The sequence below is a fragment of the Alosa sapidissima genome, chromosome 2, assembly GCF_018492685.1.
Source record: "Alosa sapidissima isolate fAloSap1 chromosome 2, fAloSap1.pri, whole genome shotgun sequence".
NCBI lineage: Eukaryota > Metazoa > Chordata > Actinopteri > Clupeiformes > Clupeidae > Alosa > Alosa sapidissima.
In genome coordinates this window covers 19,385,966-19,408,571 of record NC_055958.1, presented here as the reverse complement: position 1 = coordinate 19,408,571, position 22,606 = coordinate 19,385,966, and the positions used below count along the sequence as shown (strand labels likewise).

Below are 22,606 nucleotides of genomic sequence, written 5' to 3'. Positions count from 1 at the left end.
GCAGACAGACTGACTACATTACATGTGTACATCTAGCAGTCTTGTGTTCAGACATTACAGCTTTAAAGGGACACCAGGCAACGTTTTCGTGTTAATTAATCATCTTCGTAAGTCGGTATATGGTTAAATGACTCATTACAGGGCAAATGAAGACTCTGTCGCCAGCCCCTACTGCCTGTAGGTAGGTTATCCCGCTTGCAAGTTCGGTGTATCTGAACCGCCGACCTTCAGTCTCACAAAGTCTCAGACATCGCGAGAAGCAGGATCAGTTTATATCCTGCATCCCCTGCACAGAGGCAGGCTAATGAAACGCTAGCGATTGTTGCAAACGTGTGTATAATGGCAGAGCCGGCGAAGAAGCAGCGAAAACCCTTGACGGAAGATGCAAAGAAAAGGAAAAGAGCTTCAGACCGAGCGAGGGGGAGTTTCGTAGAGAAAAAGCATCAGGCTTGCCTGGTGTCCCTTTAACACAGACATACATTTGATTGAGTTGCCTGTGCAGCCCCTGGGTGTGGTGCAACCCTTGGTGTTTCTAGCTGCTTGTTCCACACCAGTTGCTCCACCAGTTGAGCCAGTGAAACACACGTCCATGGTCTCCTGACTGCACTGGCAAACACACTCCTGCCGCCTCGCCACAGAGTCGGAGTCCCTCATTCACTTCTGCTCCGTCTCACACAGATGTGCTTCCTCTCAAAATCTGTCTCTCGTGTAAAGTTACTCTCCCTCCCTCCCACTCCCACTCTCCCTCTACACGGGTCTCACTGACTCACACACTGCCGTTTCATCTGTCTGCGTGTCACACACACACACACACACACACTCCTCCACTCCGCTGTCTCCCCCATTCATCCAGGGCTCCGGCTCCACAACTATAGCTGTGATTATTCCACAGACCCCTTGACTTCCATTAGTTTTCTGCCTATGCTCCATTTTTGCACTCCCATTTCAGATTCACTGTGTGTGCGTGTGTGTGTGTGTGTGTGTGTGTGTGTGTGTGTGCATGTGTGTGTGTGTGTGTTCCTGTGTGTTCCTGTGTGTATGTGCATGTGTTAGTTACGCTCTCTGACAGAGGTTGTTTTGTTCCAGGTGCCCACGGCGAGTATTACAGTGGACGGAAGCCCAGCTCTGAATCGGGTGCGATGGGCCCAGTCTGGGCGTGAGATCGCTGTGGGAGACTCTGATGGACAGGTCCTCGTCTACGAAGTTGGAGAGGTACATGCACCTGATCTGAAAATCAAAACATTCGTTTAGTTTGAAATTCATTCAAATGATGTGTGCTAAAATTCCGAGAGTCAGGTTTAGCAGGCTTCACTCTGTCTTGTGGGGGAGGTTATTGGAGGGAGTGTTGATGAGATGCTAAGGCTGCTTTAGCACGTCTGACAATTAGTCCCCTTGTGGCAGCCAGGGCCCCAGAGGCCACTTCCCCCAGGGGGGCTCTCAGCGTGCCTGTGTCACTTACACCACTGACAGCTGAGTAGGCTGAGCCAGAGAGGGGGCACCACTAGCCCTGGGTGCTGTGTCCCCTCACTACCCCACCCCCTTCACTCACCACTCACACACTCATATACACACACACACGCACACACACACACACACACACACACACACACTCATATACACACACACACACACACTCATATACACACATGCACACACACACAAGCTGTGCTACTCAAGAGGTCAAGTCTCTGTGACAGTTACAAAATTACTGTTGATCCCCTGACCTTTCACAAGGAAGCCACTTGCTGGTTTTTAAGTTCAGGGAGGAGGGAGAAAAGAAGGTAAAGAAAAGGAGAGATGATCGTCTCTGAACAATGTGCCATTATTTTCTGTCCCTCTTCTGTCCTCTCCGCAGCAAATCGCTGTGCCGCGCAACGACGAGTGGACACGCTTTGTGCGCACGCTGGCCGAGATCAATGAGAACCGCGACGACGCCGAGGAGCTGGCGGCCCAGCGTCTGGCTGCCTGATCACCATGGAAACACCGCTCGCTCACTCGCTCGTTTGTTGGACCAGTGGCAGGTTTCCTCGAGCACCCAGCCCCCATCCCCCCCACTCTGTGTAATGCTGGTTGTAATTCAGAGAAAAACGAACAAAAAAATGACAGGCATGATGGCGAATACTGCTCTGCAACACAATGGCATTTTCTTTTGGCTGTAGCATAGTACATTTGGGATTTCTTCAAGTAAGACGCAGAAGTAAGTACTTCTGTATGGGCAAATAATTTGTTGGGTCTCAAAAGGAAAAATATCTCTACACCAGGGCTATTCACCACAGACAATACAACACACAAACACACACACACACACAAATGGTCGTACTTATAAAAACCAAAAAGCCTTAAATAGATATAACTCCCAGAGACCCTGTTGAAATTGTGGCGGTATCAACCTTAAAGCACTTCATATAGTTGTACCAGTGCTGAGGACTCAGTGGGTTCTACCATTAAGTACCCCCAGGAACCTCATAACATCAGGACTTTTCTCTAAGCCACCAGTTCTACAGTAAAAGCATTTATTTATTATGAACTGTACTGGACAGATGTCACCCAATGTCTGTATTATGTGAGATAATGTTTTACCACAAGGTTCGTCCTCCTTTTGGAATCACAGTCTGTTTGTAAACTGTAAATAGGGGAATAGCTTTTCTTGGACTTCTTTGAATGTCTTTGTAGATCACAGTGAATTCTTCATTCCGAAGCCATATGCAATTCAAATCTGCTCATGCATTCAAAAGAAAAAGTCTTTGATATCAGGGCATCCTACACAATCTCATGCTGTACCTGTGGAAAGCTCTGAAAGGTCTTTTGAAAATGTGTAATAGAAATGTGCTTCACCTTCCCTGGGCGAAACCCACAAAGAATGTTGACAGTGTAATGTATGCTCCACAGAAATAAAAAAAAGAAAAACAACTCAAAATTCGAAAGTTAAACCAGTATGATTTAATTTAATAAAATACAATACAATAATGAAATGCATTTAAATATTCTTTTTAAATTTCTTATTCTCTGATTTATGATTTCATAAATAAAACATCTGTACACCCATTCACACCAATAAATGATTACAAAGACGTCCCCAACACACAACACACAATGCATGGCTGAGGAAGAACGCTCTAGAGTTTGTCTCTCAACACCATAATGTCTCTGCACAAAGATGTACAATATGCACAGTAACATTTGTGCATAGCCACGCACAAAGGGGTGGACAGGTCCAGGGAAGCAGCGGATAACCCATAAAGCACTAGTCATGCAGGCAGGGGGGGGGGGGGGGGGTACAGCCAGATTTAAATGTGTGTGTATGAGAACAAAGCAGGAGTGCTCCAAGTTAGATTTCTTATTTTTCTTTGTGTTGTGGTGTTACTGAATCATTTGGGAATACGAGAGATGGGGGGGGGGGGGGGTTGCAGCGTAGGCAAGTTAGGTCCATGAACCTCAGCTCGTGGAGCATGCAGCCCAGTCGCAAGCCTCAGGGGGGGCGCTCACGAGGCCTTGGCAGGGGCAGGCGGAGACTGGACCTTGGGCTCAGACATGGGGGTCCTGAATCTGGGCAAGTGTAGGCCAAACTTCTCCTCCACACCAGCGAAGGTGGCTGCGGCCAAGCGGAAGCCGCCAACGTGGTCAGGCCTGATAGGCGGCAGCTCCGAGATGCGGGACTTGGGTGTCGGCTCAGAGCCAGCGGGGCGGCTATGGAGAAAAGTGAAGAGGAGAGTGGGCACGCAGATAAACAGACACAGGGGAAGAAAACCCAACAGAATCCATGCTAAATAATAATAATATGTCGTTATTAGCTTTTGCCAATGATGTGTTGGGCACTGCTACTTACTGTCCTCCAAAGTCAACGTAGAACCACCTCTGCAGAAGCTCGTAAGTCACCAGGGTGACGCCAAACTGGGGTGAGGACCTAAACACACGGGCTGAGGACCAGAAAAGGTTCACATTACAAGTCTGTTCGGTCAGCAGCCACGCCTACATGTATGTACACCGGCCTGTTTCCGAGCGCCACACCTACCTCCTGCCCCCTTCCAGAAGGCCTTGAAGCCCTCCTCATGCAGGATTTTGCGGAAGCAGTCGATGACTCCATTGTAGGAGGTCTGACCGGCACGGGCTGCCACCTGCAGCCTGGTCTTGATCACATCAGCGGGGGTCACCAGAGAGGCGGCAGGGACACCTGTGGAGAGGGGTCCCAGAGAGCACAATGAAGCGGCTCCCATTCAGGACGACAGGAACAACAACAACAACAACAACAAAAAGCTCCACAGTGTGGTCATGTCCGAGATGGCTTTAAAGGCAGGTGGCTAGAAGGATGAATGAAGTGAAATGCTAAGGAGAGTTCTCCTCACCTGCAATGGCGCCAGCAGTGAGCAGCTGCATGGCCCCCAACCTGCCGTCCTCGTCTGCAAACTGGGTTTTGGTGTGAGCGTACACAGGGAAGTATATGGCAGAGAAGGGGATGTCACGCAGAAAACAGGCCTTGGCACCCTAAAATAGACACCAAGACGCAAGAAAATGACTGGAGAGCATTGAGTACAAGGGCTGCAAATGGCTTTCAAGGAGCTCTAAAATCCACACAGTTCAAACACGACTTGAATCCAATCCAATCCACTTTATTTATATAGCACAGTTTAAACAAACACAAGGTTCCCAAAGTGCTGTACAGCAAGATAAGAAACACACAAGACACCACAGAAGCACAATAAAAGAGAGAAAAGAGATAAAAACTAACTAAAATAAATGTAAAAAATAAAAATAAAAGTAAAAAGACATAAAAACTAAAATAAAAGTAAAAAAGAGATAAAAACTAAAATAAAAGTAAAAAGAGATTAAAAACCAACTCAAATCCAATAAATAAAATCAAATAAATAAAATATACTGCCCACATAACACATCTACATACCATCAATACACTACCTGGGGTTAAAAGCCAGAGAAAAGAGGTGAGTTTTAAGATGGGACTTAAAAAGAGACAGTGAAGGGGCCTGTCTGATGTGAAGGGGCAGATTGTTCCATAGTTTTGGAGCTGCAACGGCAAAAGCTCGTTCCCCTCTAGATTTTAGCCTGGCTCTGGGCTCGGTCAGGAGCAGCTGGTCAGCTGACCTGAGAGAGCGGCTGGGAGTGTATGGGTGGAGCAGCTCAGAAAGGTTTAAAAAAACGGCTTTAAAAAAACGGCTTTAAAAGCAAATAAAAGAGTTTTAAAATGGACAGGCAACCAGTGGAGTGAAGCTAAAATAGGTGAGATGTGCTCATACTTTCGTGTGCTAGTTAAAAGACGGGCAGCAGCATTTTGTACCAGTTGCAGACGAGCAACGGAGGACCCGCTAACCCCCATATAAAGTGCATTGCAGTAATCCAGCCGGGTGGTCACAAAGGCATGGATTACTGTTTCAAAGTGCTGTTTTCGAAGGACTGGTTTAATTTTTGCCAGCTGCCTCAACTGGAAAAAGCTTGATTTTACCACAGATTTAATCTGGCTGTCCAGATTAAACAGATTTAAGGTCAGAGTCCACTTTTACCCCCAAATTTGTCATGATTGGCTTGTGGTACTGTGCTAACAAACCCAGATCAACCAGGGGGGTCACAGAAGTGCCACCAAAGACCATGACTTCAGTCTTTTTTTCATTAAAATTTAAAAAGTTAAGAGACATCCAGGCTTTAATGTCATGTAGGCACTCTAGCAATGGCTTAATACCGTAAGCATCTGACTTTTTAAGAGGGACATAAATCTGTGTGTCATCCGCATAGCAATGAAAAGAAATGCCGTGTTTCCTGAAAATTGAACCAAGGGGGAGAAGATAGAGAGAAAATAAAAGAGGGCCAAGCACAAAGCCTTGTGGTACCCCATATGAGAGGGGGACAGTGGAGGACACAGTCACCAACACTAACACAGAAGGTTCGATGTGACAGGTAGGACCTGAACCATTCCAGAGCTGTGCCTCTGATGCCCACCCACTGCTCCAAATGGACAATCAGGATTTCATGGTCCACTGTATCAAAAGCAGCAGTCAGATCAAGCAGTACAAGGACAACGCAGTGACCAGAGTCAGTAGCTAAAAAGATAAGAAGATAAAACTCTTAAAAGTGCTGATTCTGTGCTGTGCAATGTTTTAAAGCCAGATTGGAAGATCTCAATGACATTTTGCTCATTTAAAAAGTCCATGAGTTGGGAATACACAATCTTTTCTAAGATTTTAGACAGAAATGGCAATTTGGATATCGGCCTGAAGTTTGCCAAAACAGTAGAATCCAGACCAGGTTTTTTTAACAAAGGTTGCACAACGGCATGTTTAAAATTACCTGGAACCACTCCAGAGGTCAGACTGCTATTAATAACTGCAGTAAATGATGGTCCAACAGTATGAAAAACCTCCTTAAGAAGTCGGGGAGGGACATTATCAACTGGCGAGCCTGAGGGCTTTTTGAAGAAAGGAGGGGGATAAACCTCAAATGGGTCAGCATAGAGGCCAAGCCATCTCTGCTTTAACAGCATTTTTAGAGGCAGAGGTAGACAGCGTATGGCCCATACTGAGTGGAGCTGCATAACTGGAGGATCACGTGCCTTAAGAAACCCAAGAGCTTTATGCGACTGAAGCCGCGCCGTGCCAAACCACAGCAGACATATTGGGACAGGCAGGAGTCAGGCCAGCCAAACACAAGGCCCCCCAGAGGCACAGCTGACATAGGGAGCCCCTAAGCCGAGAGCACTGAACTTACACACACACACACACACACACACACACACAGAGTCATGCACACACTTGGCATATTAACACAGACCCCTAGTCTGCAGTGTGCATACACAGAGAAGGGGAAATCAGTCTTTTAACAAGCTCCACATTGTCTGCTCCCCATTAAAATATGGAGCATGAACACATTACTCATGACACAAGAAAAGCCACAAGAACTTGGACAGAAGCAGTAGCCCTACAAAATCCTTCCCCCCTAATTTGCTGTTGGTGGTTGGCAGTGGTGCTCTCTGCATGTTAAAGCACTACTTCGGCAAGGCACTGCATAATTGCCGCGGTCAGTTAAAAAAAGAAAGAAAGCAAGAGAAAACACTCCCTGGTCCACCTACTGCAGACAGAGCATTTGTCAGCCTACAGCTAAAGTCTGTTCATATCAGAGGTTCTTCTGCTATGTCCTGCTCTGTTAGAGAACCCAGTCGGTCTGGACGTCTTAGCTCACCTTGTAGAGGCCGAAGAAGCCGAGCTCCTGCACCACGTTGAGGGCGCTGACCCGCTTCGTCGTGGCGATCTCTCCTGCCACCTGGAGACGGATCTTCACAATCTCCAGCGGGTTGGTGAAGATGACCTGTGAGCCTCCAGCCTGCAGAGAGCACAGAGAAGCAAACGTTAGTGAAAAATATTTTAATTTGGTTTATTAATGTCTAAAACCAGAATAATCCCAAATGTTTCATATTACAGTTACAATTATTTTTGCAGGTTAAATAGCTTTAGGATATCCCATTACTAATTTATTGGATGTTCCTCCACCAATTTTGAGGAACAAGCAAGTTGTCTTGTCAAATTAACTGTGTAAACCCAAGACGGTCTCACACAAGGCCCCTGTTCACATCCCAATCTGACTCAGCCTCAGAGCGCTGTTGCCGTGGCCACCACACAAACAGCCATTGAGACGCGAGAGCGGGCGAGCGGCAGGGTCACGCTGGAACAGGCCACGGAGGGAGCGGCAGCACTGACCCCGACTCCAGCCCTCTTGGCCCTCGACTCTCCCCCCTCAGGCACCTCCTGTGGGGGCAGGGCGCCCGATAGCAGCGGCCTTCCCCCAGCCTCGCCCCGCACACACTTCCCCAATCTCTGGCCTCTCTCCCAGGGGGGAACCCTGTCCGTAACCTGGCACAGAGGGAGAGAGGGCCCCGGGGTTTGGCCCTTCCTTCTCACACACATTTGTCACTCGCCCCTCAATCTAATCAGGACCATCGAGAGCCGCCGGTGTCACACACACACACACACACACACACACACACATACACACACACACACACACACATAGGGCTGGGCCCCTCTCTCTGTAAACATCCGCACTGCATCCTAAAAAAAGCTCTGCCGCATTTTGTCATTTTCAAAGTGGCGCGGAGCGAAAGAGGGAGATGAAGGGTGATGGGTGTGGGGGAATGTCCACCACCGCTGCTCTGCACATGAAGTCATTAACCTCAGCGCTGCTGCCACGCTTATCTCCCTCTGTTATCCAATCACATCTCCTGGCCATGCACAGCCTCTGCTATCAGCAGGGCACGTTCGGGTCGGCAGCAGCACAGTCCAGCCTTTGAAAATATAACTGGTGATGAATGGGATAAACGCTAATATGGAGCTGTGCTATCCCGTAGACAGTGTACACACTCATGTTGTTTTGTCTGTACACTGACTCCGTTCTGGGTGGCGGGGTGTAGTGGGGTCCCAGGCCTTTGGTCAGGCCAGTGGAGGAGGACGCCTCAGGTATGTGCACCGCTGTCAAACTCAATCACACTGAGGCCTGACCAGCTCCGTCCAAGGCCCTTCAGGGCTTCTTCCTTCAATTAGAGCCTGACAGGGGTCGCGACCCCACGGACCCTGCTCGCCGTGGCCAACAGACAGCCTCCTCTGTCCAGCCTGCCTGTCTGTTTCATTTCACTCGGAGCTATTACGCGGGAAGGCTACTGAGAAGGCATTACCGCTCCTCAATCTACCTGATGCTCTTAGCCTGCTACGCTGCTTGCAGAAATTAGCTCAGGATAAAAATAGTGAGCTCTCAGGTATCATTTTTCAAAATTGGGCCCAATTAGCAGGTTCAGGGACCAAAGAGCACCTTTGTATCGTGGCCTCCCACTTCTTTTGAAAACAAAAAAGCCTGTCTGTACACCAGTTGGAAATTAGCCCCGCGTCTCAATAATGGGGATGGAGGAAGTCCGGCATTAATTGAAATTACGAGAGAACGCACAATGTAAAACTATGATTTAGACCCTTTTTAAATGCTGGCTGAGTAATTGTTAATTCATATCTGCCAGGAGAGTTTGCTTAAGCTTAAGAAGATTAAAAAGGGGACTGCTGAGCAGGGGATTGTTTTGGCTCTTTCTTTTAATAATGTGTACTTTTTCCCTAGGAAATATTCATTAGAAATGAAAAGGAAAATCAGGTATAATGTTACAGTAGGAGCCCCAATGCTTGCTGCACGTCCCTCACGTCCAAATCAATTATGGCTCAACAGTGCAAGCGTAGCAGCTGCCAAACTCCTTTCCCTGCTTCCCACTGAGAACCAGAGACCGTGTGTTTGGAGCCGTAGCCCACAGAACGCATCCCCCTCCCCCATCTCACCCACTGGTACAAGGCTACTATACTTACACATCCACCAGCCAGCAGCTCAGCAAGGAGGGGAATGCTTCCATCTTTGTCATCGGTGAATTTATCCCTCACAAAGTCATTCATCTGAATGTGAAAACAATGAAAAAGTTGCATGTACAGTACACTACATATTCAAAATCAAAGCCACCACTTTATCCCATGAAGCCAGAACACATAGAAATACAATACTTTACTTTTTAAAAATTATACCTATATCTATATCTATATCTATATCTATATCTATAGCTATATATTATCTAACAATTCAAGTAGAGGGTTGAGATCCTTCAATAGTGTTAACATGACCCACCGTGAGCTTGATGGCTTTTTCTGGAGCCACACCAATGAGTTGTGGCACGAGACCTAGGAAAGGGAGAAAGAACATCATAAGGCCGCTGAGATCATACAAGTCACGGACAGAAATACCCTTGAGCAGATGGTGCTATCACCACCAGCAATCACAAAATGTGCCCCTAACATCTCAAAAGACACTTGGATCAACCCCTAAATATTTACTGCTGATCGCACCAACACATCTGATGGGGCCTGATGATAACGTGGCCATTCAGGGTGGACAAGTCCACCAAGGACCTATAGGAGGGCGGGCCGAGCACGGCAGGGCTGCCTATTGTCTGGGCCGGGCCCTTGGTGTGGTGAGGAACAGAGGGTGCAGTGTAGCCTCGGAGGGGGTGCCAGTGCTCGAGCGCGGCGATAAGCAGCGCGCTGTTTGGCCGGCTGTCACTCAGCGAGCCAGATAAAGTTCTGAAGGGGCCTGGCGAGTGACGGGCCCGCCGTATGCAGCCAGGGAACCGCCAAGCGTGTCTGTCTCGCACTCAATCGGCCCCTCATCAGAGCGGCCAGATAAAGAGAGCCATACACTGACAGCAGGGGGGGGGGGGACAGAAGTCGGAGAGAGAGAGACAGAGAGAAAAGACAAAAGAGTTGCAGTGGCAGAGGCAGCAGTAGATGGCAGTCTTGACTTCCTTCACTGTGCAGGGCTGTGTTTGGGGCTATGGGGGGCTGGAGGAACAGGGCTATTCCTATAGGTTCTGGCACATTAGGGTAACAGATGACTTCTGTGTTAGATTCTGCAACAGCCCTGTTTTCCCTCTGGCTCTGGTCCACATATGTGGGATCAGTGTGGATGGGACGTGCAGTAGTCACTCAAGTCATTTCTACTCATAAAAATGACCACAGCATGCTCCACTTCACCACAAGCACCATAGTTTACAGTGCGCTCACACAAACTGCCCTATATTTCACTCTAAATCAATTCTAGCTGTCAATCAATTTGACCATTTTTTTACCATTTGTAAAAAGAGCAACCGCACTTTATTGCACTAACCCATTAATCATGGAGTGGATGTGTTGAGACAGTGGTGTTAAAGTGGTGGCCCTTACCTCGGTAGAATCCAAAGAAGCCCTCATAACGCAGCACTTTCTTGGCGCAGTCGAAGCTGTTCTTGTACATGAGCTCACCCACGAAGGAGCCGGTGGAGCGCTGGTTCTGCATGCGGGTCTTCACCAGGTCGATGGGGTACACGGCGGTCGCGCCAGTCGCTGAAACAAGCAGGGAGCAAAAAGGGCACATCAGTCTTGAGCCGTCAGCACAAGCTTTCTCTATTAGACAGCAGTCATTTTGAAAAGAAAATTTGATTTTACACATAGAACATGTTATAGGTGATTTCATGATGGCTATGTCTACATTTGAGATATTTTCTACCTTGCCTAAAAGACCGGTGGAGATTCAGAGTGCAGTGGTGCATGCTGGGAGTGGTAAACAGTGATTACAGCTGAGACGCCAGGCTGTGTGTCTCTGCTGTCGGTGGGAGCACTAATGTGTGCTGTATGCCTGAGCCATGGGGGGGGGGGGGGGAGACGTGTGTGTTGGGGGGGCGCCGTAAACGCCGCTCTTAGCCGCCGCACTAGCTTGTCGTGTCTTGTCTGACATCAAAGGCTCTCTAATGACTCCGGCTCTCAAGCATGCGGAGTGCTCTTGTGCCGACCGCTCTCCCCGAGCGAGCTGCCACCGCTCACACGGAGCAAAGGTCTCCATGGAGATGCACCTCACACACTCTCCGGGAGGCTTGACAGCTAAAGGCTTGGCCTCCCTCTCTCTCTCTCTCTCCAGACCAGATGCCCATTCAGGGCCCAGCAGCTTCCAGCATGGGTCAGAAAGAGCTCTTGCGCTCCACAAAGACAGTGGAGTCCTTTTATTCAAAGGACGCGCTCTACCAGTTTGTAGCTTTGTATGACCATGTGAACGTATGTATGTGTGTGCATGCATGTGTGTGTGAGAGTGTGTGAGTGTGTGTGTGCGTGTGTGTGTGTGGATCTGCCCATCTCTCGACTGCTGTGTCAGAGCCTTCTTCTCCCTTCCCGTATCACTTCCTTGCAGCACAATTACAACTCGAGATTCCATCACGTTTTTTTTTTTTTTCTCCGGAAGATTTGTGTCATTCCGGAACCCGGGCCCGAGAAGACAGCCTGGAGCCGGCGGCGGCGCGGCAGCGGCGGGAGCAGGACAATGCCGGGCCCTCAGATCCGACCCACTGTCCCCCGCAGCACAATGAGTGGCCCCCGGGCCCCAGCGCGCCAGTCTGGCCGGCTCGGGTTACCCCCTCAGCGGGCCGCGGCCCCAACGGCAGACATGTCACTCACCTCCGGCGATTGAGCCCAGAAGGAACCTGTAAGCAGACTCGGCAGCCTGGAGCCAGATTGGCCGAGACCCATCTCCATGAGCGTGCTGCAGAGAGAGAGACAGAGAAAGAGAGAGAGAGAGAGATCAGAGCTGAAATAAATCAGGAGACAGGAGAAGGGATAAGTATCAGCAGCAAAGCAGTGTTCAGATGAATGAATTGGTCTCTATAAACCAGATACAGTGTGGACAGGCGCACTGTATGGGAATAGGTTTACATGTGGGTGAAAAGGGTTTGGAATGGACCCTAGCTCACAGGCAGTCACCATCCTCTGTGGATGTGTTCTGCTGTAGGTTAGGCTCCACATATAGAGACATTATCTGTGCATTATATGCCATTATAATATACATGCGTTCTAACAGTTCAAGATGAACGTTTCACTTTTTGCCTTGTGGAGTTCAAAGGAGCTGATTTGCTGATAATCAGGCCAATCTTATGCATTTTGATCTGGATGTTGAAAGCAGACCCTCTGTTCTGTTGCTCTGCACTGCAGGCTAGCCGGGCCTCCCGAGCCCTGTTCCCGTGTAGAGATAAGGATCTACATGAATTATTACACCGTTCCAGAGCCAGTCACAGTGCGGCTGGCCTCCTTGGGGGCAGTGAGCAACATCCACAAAACAAGGCCCTTCCTGCTCCAACAGCTGCTTTCACTGAAGGCAGAATGCTAACAAGATTGAGGCTGTGATCAAAGGACTTGAGCAATTACGCTGCTTCCACGAGAGCAAGGCCTGAGAATGCCGAAACATTCAGCCGAACCCCCTGACACACACACTCACACACACACACACACACACACACACACACACACACACACACACACACACACCTCTCAAACAAGCCCTCCACCCGCCTGTCTTTCTCTGAGACCAAAGTTGCATTCCAGACCTCCACACGTCGGTCCCAGGAGGAGTGTAAAAAAGCCCCCAGGGGCCCAGGAGCCATGGCCCGATGTTCTGGAACTGTCTGCAGCTTTACAGGATCGAGAGAAAGAGAGAGAGAGAGAGAGAGAGAGAGGGGCAGGTACTCTCTCATCCTCCTCCCCAGGCAGACAGACCCCACCTCTCTCTTACTCCTGCTCTCACCGTCGCTCTTACACAAAACAGACCTCGCCACGGGCACTTCACACGATGAGACCTCACAAAGAAAGCTGCGGATAAAAAAGCCCTGTCCTCATTAACGCGCCTCAGAACATCAGTGTGATTGGGTCTGATGTGCGCGACGCGTCTACACCATATGGCCGTGACAGTCATTTAAAGGTGGAAATTGGGAGTGCATTTTCTCATCCCACGTAATACAGAAGTACACTGTAAAGGAAAGGGATGTTTCAGAGAGACATTAAGGAATTCGCTGTTGATTCAGTTATTAAAATAGCTGAAATAAGTTAACCCTTTTTTGAAAAGGAGATGTGTGTATAGGTCTGTGGAGGTCTTCATATTGAGTTAGCTGTGGAGTCCGGCTTGACACCTGTCTAATCCCAACCCCCCTCTCTACCCTCCTCAGGTGGCCCTTACCTGTCTCTGGATCTCAGCGAGGTGGTAGGGCACGGCCCCCTCCTCCAACGGTGCTATCCTCTCAATGTCTGCAAAGGTCACCCTCCTGTGGACAGCAGAAAGAGCCACATCACCCCCATGACAAGAGAGTCAGTCCCTCCCAGCCGATTTTGTGGTGGGGGATGATGCAATATTTTCCACAGCAATTTTTACTGCCTTATAACCCCAAGTTACTGCGCCTTTAAAAAGGTCTTTTTTGCACACACAACAGGTAAACAAAGCTGGACGGGTGCCCGCAGCACACGCAGCCGCCGACATGCTCGCTCGCTCCGACTGCCAGGGAAATGGCCAGAACATTCCGCCGTGGGCCACAGGCGTTGTTAAGTCGGCCCCATGCATTTGTTTTCCCAATAAATCAAGCCGGTGGAGCCACTGTTGTTAAACTGAATGAGCAATAACTTAGCATTTATAGCCTATAAATGGGGCCGTAATATTTTTTCATCCCATTTATAGATTCAATAAGAAAACTGTTTTGGATAAATGTGTTAAATACATTGGACAGAGGTGATGGCAATCCAATATTACAGATGAAAAAAGAGCAAGAGGGAAAAAAAACAGTGAGTAAACATGCCAAGCAGGGGAGGGGGAGAGGTGCATGGTTAATGGGGAGGAAGCCAGGAGGTGCTGCGGAAATAGGAAAAGCCGATGAGTTAGAGGCTTTACCCAGAATGAGAATGGAGACCGGAAAGCTGGTACAGGATGTCAATCTCCATTGGAGTAATCTGACCAAACTTATTGGCCGCTTGGATAAACTCCCCTGTGCGACAGTGAGGGCCAGAGGAAGCAGCGTTAGGCATGAGGAAGAGAGACAGGGGCTGCTGTATATGTCACATATTATTAGTGTTGTGGAGGGAGTGTGGCACTTTGATTCAGAGCTATCAGAACAGATGAAACATCTCCTGTAATGTCTGTCACTGTAACTAAGTATACACTCATAAACTATCTTAAGATTAAAGTATTCACTGTTTAAAGTACTATCAGCCCCTGAGTAATGCATTTTAGATAGCATAGTGTATTTTAGCAGCTGTGATATACTGTAAGTGGTGAGGCACTGGATCTCATACCAATTTTACCAAATCATCTGGACCAAAGGGATGTTGCAGATCTATACTAAAATCAAGCACCTTTGGTGACCTCAGTGTCTTTGCGTGTGCCAGACAGTGTGCTGTAGATCTTGCGGATCAGCTCCATGTTGTTGAGTAAGGAGTTGAAGGCATTGAAGTAGGAGAAGCTGACCATGTGGGAGGTCGCTCCGCCTGCAGCCTGTGGGGGACAACAAACCTCAGGTTATGATCCATGCCTCTTCATATAGTTATGTTTTGTTTCTAATATTTATGTGTTTTAGATGTGTGTGTGTGTATGTGTGTGTGTGTGTGTGTGTATGCATATGCATGTGTTTGTGTTTCAGAAGAGTCTTACTGAAACAAGGTTCTCTTCCACAAACGTAGTGAGCATGTGGTGGCGGATGGTCGCCATGATGTCACTGAAGTCCAAGGCAGAGATGACACCGCTCTTGCTCTTGTCCTTCTGTGCAAACGCCTGCCGAGCATGCTCCAGTTGCAGCTCCTGTCACCCGAGAGAGAGGGACAGAGAGAGAGAGAGGGACAGAGAGAGAGAGAGAGAGAGAGAGAGAGAGAGAGAGGGGCTGAAAACACTGCTGAGGACATGAAAAAGCGTGCCCGAGGGCCTGAGAAACGACTTCTGTCATGATGAGGCCCTCAGCAGAGGAGGTGCTGATGTGGAACACGGAGCCCAACACATGACATCAGTGTTACGGACGTCAGCTCGCACATGTCCAGGCCACAGATGTGCTGATATCTGGCAGTGGCCTCTCAAAAACTCAAGGAGAGAAAGAAAAAGCCCTGCCCTCTGTCAGAGTGTCTAATGAGAACCATATCAGGTGAGGTTTGATCCCTGGGCTGGGGAGCAGAGGGAGGGGGAGCAGGTGTCCTGGGCCGGGGCAGTGTGTGGGGCAGTGTGTGGGGCAGTGTGTGGGGCAGTGTGTGGGGCAGGTGGGGCAGGTGGAGCGGGGGGTGGGGGGGGTTCAACAGGATGAGGGGCGTGCAATCAGAGAGTGGACTGGAGGGGGGTGGGGGGGTTATTGCCCACCCATCCCCACTGCTGTCAGAGCTGATCAGATACTACCAGCAGACTGCTGTGATCTGCCTAACTCATCATGCCACGCGAAGCCGCCTCAACCGTCTGCGGTTACATCTGATCCAGCGGAGGCACCGACCCGGCTGTGTATTGGACCGTTTTTTAGCCGGCCCAGGTTACCAGGTTAGTGGCTGCCTTTGTGTGTGTTCGGCAAGTTGACTTTGAAGAGACTTGAGCTATTGCATTGTGTTATATTATACTGTATAACTACCACTTAAGTGCTGAGGTCTTTGACCATTTTGTTTTTCAGAAAGTTCATCCACTTCCACAAGGTGGCAGGATAAAATCTGTGAAGACTTGGCTTGCATGTAGTCTGATTTCAATCACCAGGTTTGGACGAACTTGAGTACTAAAAATGGCATTAGAAATACTGAGTCTCTACGCATAAATGCTGTAGTAAAGTACAACATTTAAATGACAAAGTTTCATAAATTCCGCTACTCATAACCAAAAATGACAACTTCCTCACAGAAAAAAATGAAAACAAATTGCAAACTTTTTTAGCCAAACCAGTTCTATTTAGTTTCTTTGTCAAGTCACATATGCTACTGCAATTACATTTCATTCCTACCTGCAGGAACTGAGTAAATTCCAGGTAACTGAGGTGCTTCTTTCTGTCATTGCCAAAATGTAGTCTGATGAACTCACAGTTCCAGTTGAAAGGGATGTGGTGATGCACCGTGGTCTGGTTGAAGATATCCCTGACATTTTCTGTGACAGAGGACATGATTCAGCTCACAGCATCTCCTCGACAAAACCCCAACTCCATTAACAGAACAGAACAGACGCAGCTACATCTATAGACTTGCACAATAACGTGCAATCCTCTAGTCTCTAATCTAAGGGGACTGCAGTCAGTGCAAATCCAGCCAGTACCTAAAGCATGGACGTGGTGGTCAGGTCCTGGTGGTTACCCCATCACCACAATGTGAAGGTCCCCAGTGATTCCAGGACCATCTCTGACTGAGCATGCCGTGCAATTTCCGCTGCTTTTGTGGCTTTTCCTTCAGCTCAATCAGCTTTGCAATAGCTCGGCTGAGCCTTGCCCCCTATACTGCCTTTGTGAGTCTATGAGTGTCATACTCTGAGGCCTGTGGTTGATGCCTCATCTCAGTCCTTTTTGGGTTTCCAGCAGAGTAGCTGAAATGGCGATGCACTGAGTGTCGGTCCCCCCGTCCAGGAACTATCATGTGGGCCTTAGACCAACCTGACTGACTCTCACAAGCCCCGCTTTGAAGAGCGTCCACTCGCCCTCGGAACGTGTGAGCGCCCTCTCGGCAGCATTAGACGCCATACCCACACTCAGCAATACTAAAACACCATTCCCACTGCAATAAAATCAGCAACCAGCCAAAGACGTGTGTTTGTTTCAGAACATGCTGTGGCATTCACTGTTTTCTTCTGCTACCCTTAGCAAGGCACGAATGTCAGTGAACTAATAGTGAGAATTGTAACAACAAAGCTAATTTCTCTAAAGCAAATAGTGAGATTTGTTTGCATTAAAAATAGGAAACTGTAAAAAGGCTCCCTATCAATTAATTTATGGACAAAACATGCATGCACAGAATGACAGCATTGCCTATCTTCTTAGTCTTGACTTCACATACATACCAAATGAGATGTCCCCTGTGCCAGTCTTGTCAAATAACTGAAAGGCCACTATAAAAAGGGCATCGGGGACACACAGAACTGATTCAAAGGCCAGAAACTCCTGGAAGGAGATCAGTCTGTTTGGAAAAGAAAGAAAGAGTACTATCTGAAAATAATGACATGTCTTGGTGTAAGGCTACATTTCAATGCCAAGTACATGGGCATAATAACCCTTCCATTAATTTTAACCATTTTAACAGCTCAGCTGAAACCATAACCTACAGCAAAGACACAATGGAGAGACTGAGTAATCCCTAAACATTTCCATGAGTTATTAATACACAATTATTGTTCTTTATACTATAGCTATAAACAGGGATAACTGACTTTACCCCTGATTTTCCATCTCCAAGCAGCAATTATGCCTCACTTTAGTAAATTGGGCGATAAGTTTTGCAACAAAATGCCATGGAATCATTTGCAACTTCAGTTGAATGAACACAATCATATATTTTCACAAGAGACAAGTATCTAGAGTGTGTTTGCTCTCAGATATCTAGAGGACTTAGCAGCAGAGAATTGCCTTTTGACATTCATTTGCTGGAGTAAGCCATCCTGCTTCTACAGCTGAGTATTGTTGTTTTTGCATCTTTTCATCAACTAAGCCCACCCATGGCAACATGACTTACCCATCCTTGGTGGTGTCAGCGACTCCGGCGATGAGCTGCACCGTATCTGGGTTGTGGTGAGGCTGGGTGTGCAGGCCTAGATACTTCTGCACAAAATCACCAGGGGTCATGTAATGCTCCCCATCTGTGTCCGTGACACTGGCATGCTGGGGACGGAATACCAGACTCGTCAGAACAGTATCCACGCAACAGCATGCACAAGAGACAAGTGACATAAATACATCATCATGTTGAGAAGCAAGTGTAACCGATTGTGTTGTTTATCCTCATGTGAAAAAATGGCAGAAATGCTCTGAATATCAATAGCATCACATTTGCTTGTGGTGACAATTACCCTTTTTTGTTTGTTTAGGAGACCACTGGATGTTAACTGAATGCCCATTATTGCATTGTTATGTGCTTTTATATAGCTTTCTAACAAATCACTGAAACAGCATCAGCATATCTCCCTCAAATCTTAGACCATTTTTATGGTCTTTTCCCTAAGTATATTCTATCTTCCAGACTGTAACTGGACTTCTGGGGCAACTTGAGAAAATTGAGTCAGAAAAGCAAGTATTTGTTTACCAGCCCAACAAAACATTTTGTAGTGCACCGGGGTAAAATCAACAGCAATCTGTCTTTTGCATTAATGCTTCTGTAACTATTACATAACAACACTTTTCTTTCTACAAAGAAAAATGTCCCCTTACAGTCTCTTTACTGAGCTTTTTATTCCATTTGTCAATCAATAACATTGATTTATGCTTCCCTGCATACATACAAACACAGATTGCCAACGCTTCTCAATAATACTATGCTCTTCCCTGAAATTCCACTTTGGAGACAGAAAAGAGAATGTGTATCCCTGGTTTCTGGTTTTGTTTTGTCACTGTTTCATTTCTGCAAAGAGCAGAAGGATCAGTTGCCTGTGTGATCAAACTTCAATTTGCAAAGCTGCACACTTACGACTCACCATTGTAACATGTTAGCACAAAGCACTTGATACAACAGAGGAAACCAAGACTAAGCTGGATAGGGTAAATAAATAGAGTGCGGAAGTGGGTGAAGGGCATTTCAATGACATGGAGTTGACATGGACGTAAATCATAATATGAAATGCCATGACTCCAACTCTAGTTGCTGGTCAAACAGTCACTTAAATACATTAAAAAATAGTGTTTTATGTTTAATATTAGTGTATAGTGTTTCATATTTTCACTTCCTAGAGGAAAACGTACTAACACAACTGCAAGGGTGCCTGACAACATGAGCCGACAGATTTAGCAGACTCGTGTTACAGCCTGGAGAAAGAACTACAAACACACATACACACAGAAAAGCTGTTCTGAAAACATGCATATGCATAAAGCCCTTCTGGTAAATATTGTGTATTAAACCACGTTTTACAGTCCATGCATTTCAACTGACAGTTTTTAAGTTAAGTTTAGCTCTGGCATGGACTAGGTCATACAGTATCATCATGTAAACAAAGCATGCAGTATGTGTTGGTTGAAACACTGCTTTTTTGTCCAGTCAAGTTACTCAATGTTCACTACAGCCATCCTATCATTCCTTCAGTTACAAATTCATACAATCGCTTTCGATTAAGAGTACACTGTTAAGCAGTACCTCTACAGGATCTGTTTAGAACAGTCTTCAAGGACACAAAACTGGGCTAGGCACTTCAAGCTGTCACGGCTCTTCTTGGCAGATCATGCTCTATCTCTCTAATCAGGAAGGTATATCTCATCATTCAAGGTGTATCTCAACATCTTACTGACAAAATAGAAGACCCAAGCAGCTGTCAAACTCTATGGGAAGTCATGCAAGGGGAGATGCCTGGCTAAAGGGTATCCAGATTTAGTCTAAGTATGCGAGTGACCTTTTGTGGCGTGCACTGGACACCAGCCTCAGTGTGTACTTGCCTTGGCTCTAAGGAAAGTGCAAAGGGACACAGTACTGCTGTACTGTATGCAACGAATCAGTATCAGGTTACTGGCTTATTTGCTGTAGTTGACAACCACAAAAGCAAAATTTCAAGGCATTACCTTCATGTCCTTTGTGTAAGAGTGTATGTGTGTGTGACCCATTTTAGACACCAGGCTAAAAACCCAACTAAAGTAGAGCACTTTTGAATCAGACCATGTCATGCAGAACTACCATGTAAGATCACTGTTTCTCAAGAGAGGCACTAGAGACACTAGAGAGAGTGTCAGCTATATGTTACAGAGGCTCCTACTTCAATGCACTGAGTTGCAATGTCCCACTGCTAAGTTTTCTGCTAACGTTCCTTACAGGACACAGCACTGAGGCAAATAATATTGATGATCATTAAATACAGCCAGAGATGACAAATTATTTAGCATATGTGCACATTAACCTAAGAATAACAGCATTTCCAATAGGCTATGAAATATGTGCAATAATAATCGAATAATTACCTTTAAAAATATGTCCTTCAATTCATGAGGGTCGGCTCTTTTAGTGGACTGCACCTGAAAATAAACACATTCAATTATATGACAATTCCGATTCCTAAAACATAGACTATGCTATGCATACATTCGTTGACCAAATTCGACGACAGATAACCTGACAAAAATATCCCAATTCATCTGTGCATTGAGCAGCCTAGCATATTACAGCACCGTATAATTCTTCAGCTTGTAGATATAGCGGCGTATGACAGCGAGCTATGGTTAGGCTACTATTGCAGATTGCAGAGAATGAATGTATCCTTCTTCTGAAGGGCTGCACGAGCATCCCTGGTCAAATAGCCTATGCACTTGCACAGAGCATACGAACAGCCAGGGAGATCACGGATTAATCATCATGTTAATCGAGTGGTCCAGAGTCTGACATTATGACAAAATAGACTGCTCTCCTCTCCCTCCTCAAGGCCGATGGACAAGCCGGGTGTAGCCTGTGCAAGGATGCTCTGAGGAGCCGGGACAGAGGACGCCATAAATCCACTTCACAGAAACCACACAAAATAACGCCATTCTGTATTACTCCAAACGAGACAAACTATGTAAATAACGGTTATAGCACTAAAAGATAAGCGCAATATTGACAGAGTCACCTTGACCGCCATGCTGGGTGTGACGTCACTGGCGCAGGCGCTGGGAACAACTGGTGGGTGCTGCCAACTTCAGTGCAAGTCATTAAAATTCACACCATCACGCGTGTATTATCTAGAGATTGGCTGTAAAGCTTGTCAGACTTTATAGGACATGATGTCCAGGCTGTTTTGACGGCAAAATATATATCTACATGTTACTGTTGTAAAAAATATGTAAAAAGAGATTAGGCTGCACTTAAACTAGTCAATTTCTGACCACTTCTGACCACTTCTAAAGTTAGGCCCAGTGAAATGTAGTCTAATATAAGCATATAATATATTACAACCAAAACACATATTCAAGATGAAAACAAAATATTGAAAAGAACTTTTCAGGTCTTTTAGAAAAAAATAGAATGTCTAGAATGTTTTATTGTTATTTAGAATGTTATTTTTTAACAATAAATAACATATGTCTAGCAATCAAATAACAAGCATTTAAGACAATGTGCAGTCTAAATGACTAAACTGATGCACCAAGGTCAAAAACTGCATTTCTATTTCTGTCTGGTCAAAAAGGCAGACTATCCCCATAAAGGTCAAAGATCAAAACACACTATTCCTCCATGCCGATGTGCAACCAGCATTTCTCGAGAGGGTGGCATTGTGTTCTAAAGGGGATAATCTAGTGCTGTCAGAGAAGAGGGGCGAAATTACAGTGACTTAAACATTGCTGTAGGTCACTCTTCCCAGCTTCTTGACGGTAGAATCACAATGGCAGGGATAATAGCACAGCATTACCACAGTTCAGTGTTCAGCTATGGTACTCTCCATCAAAAAGGTCACTTATCTTCATTGAGCTCTCACTCTACTGTAATCCACAACTTCAAAAAATGGTCCCAGGTCAAATTCTTTATTTAGAGCTTTAGCAAACCAATAACAACACTCTGGTGAGACATTCTTTTGAGAAGAAATTTATTTTTGGATAGGCTAGTTATTTGGGACACTATTTTTCTGAATGAATGAATATATGATCATGGCTGTGAATAAATGAGCTAGGGTATTGACTTTTTTCTTCTTGTCATCCTTTATCAAATGAAACACTTTGTTCTGATCAATATTTAGCCCTGTGTTGAAAATAAAAACCAAAATATAGCATGCTTCTTTTTTTGGCATGACATTTGTGTCACTTGAGTGATATCACAGCCTGAGCCTATAAACAATAGGCTATCTTAATGAGCAGAGCACCCATAGCCACAATACAAAAGGAAGACTTTAAAGCAATTGACCTAGATGCTGTTAGAGGATCCATTCACGTGGACTGGTCTATCTGACTTGGTTTTCCTAAACATCTTTAAAAAAAAAAAAACAATGCAGGCCTTATAGGATATAATATTACATTTCTGTTCTGTTCTATTTAATCTGCGAATATGTAGTCAATTTTCACTTTTAACATTAAATAGAATTGGGTGAATTTTATGGGGATAGTTCACATAGGGTAGTGTCCAAAAAAACAAAGTAATCGCTAATCGTTACAGTAAAG

At 46.3% G+C, this 22,606-nt stretch overlaps 2 protein-coding genes across 7 annotated transcripts in view; one reads left to right on the top strand and one right to left on the bottom strand.

The window, feature by feature from the left end:
- dync1i2a (dynein, cytoplasmic 1, intermediate chain 2a) overlaps positions 1-2,735 on the top strand; it is a 28,359-nt gene extending 25,624 nt beyond the window's left edge. For all 6 annotated transcript variants that reach the window (XM_042066910.1, XM_042066916.1, XM_042066912.1 and 3 more), the window contains 2 exons: positions 1,087-1,212; positions 1,856-2,735. In XM_042066910.1, the coding sequence (XP_041922844.1) occupies positions 1,087-1,212; positions 1,856-1,969 (240 nt within the window). In that variant the 3' untranslated portion in view covers positions 1,970-2,735. The remainder of the gene's footprint in view (positions 1-1,086; positions 1,213-1,855) is intronic.
- Positions 2,736-2,920: 185 nt separating this feature from the next.
- Positions 2,921-21,399, bottom strand: LOC121687312 (calcium-binding mitochondrial carrier protein Aralar1-like). The gene is made up of 18 exons (XM_042066909.1): positions 21,085-21,399; positions 20,444-20,497; positions 18,021-18,166; positions 17,353-17,468; positions 16,313-16,452; positions 15,004-15,150; positions 14,709-14,847; positions 14,248-14,341; positions 13,546-13,630; positions 11,997-12,081; positions 10,737-10,895; positions 9,646-9,698; positions 9,336-9,419; positions 7,183-7,323; positions 4,344-4,482; positions 4,013-4,171; positions 3,827-3,917; positions 2,921-3,687 (listed from the first exon to the last, which is right to left on the bottom strand). Exons 1-18 carry the CDS (start codon positions 21,094-21,096, stop codon positions 3,483-3,485), a joined length of 2,049 nt encoding a protein of 682 aa, XP_041922843.1. The 5' UTR covers positions 21,097-21,399; the 3' UTR covers positions 2,921-3,482.
- Between the last annotated feature and the right edge of the window lie 1,207 nt (positions 21,400-22,606).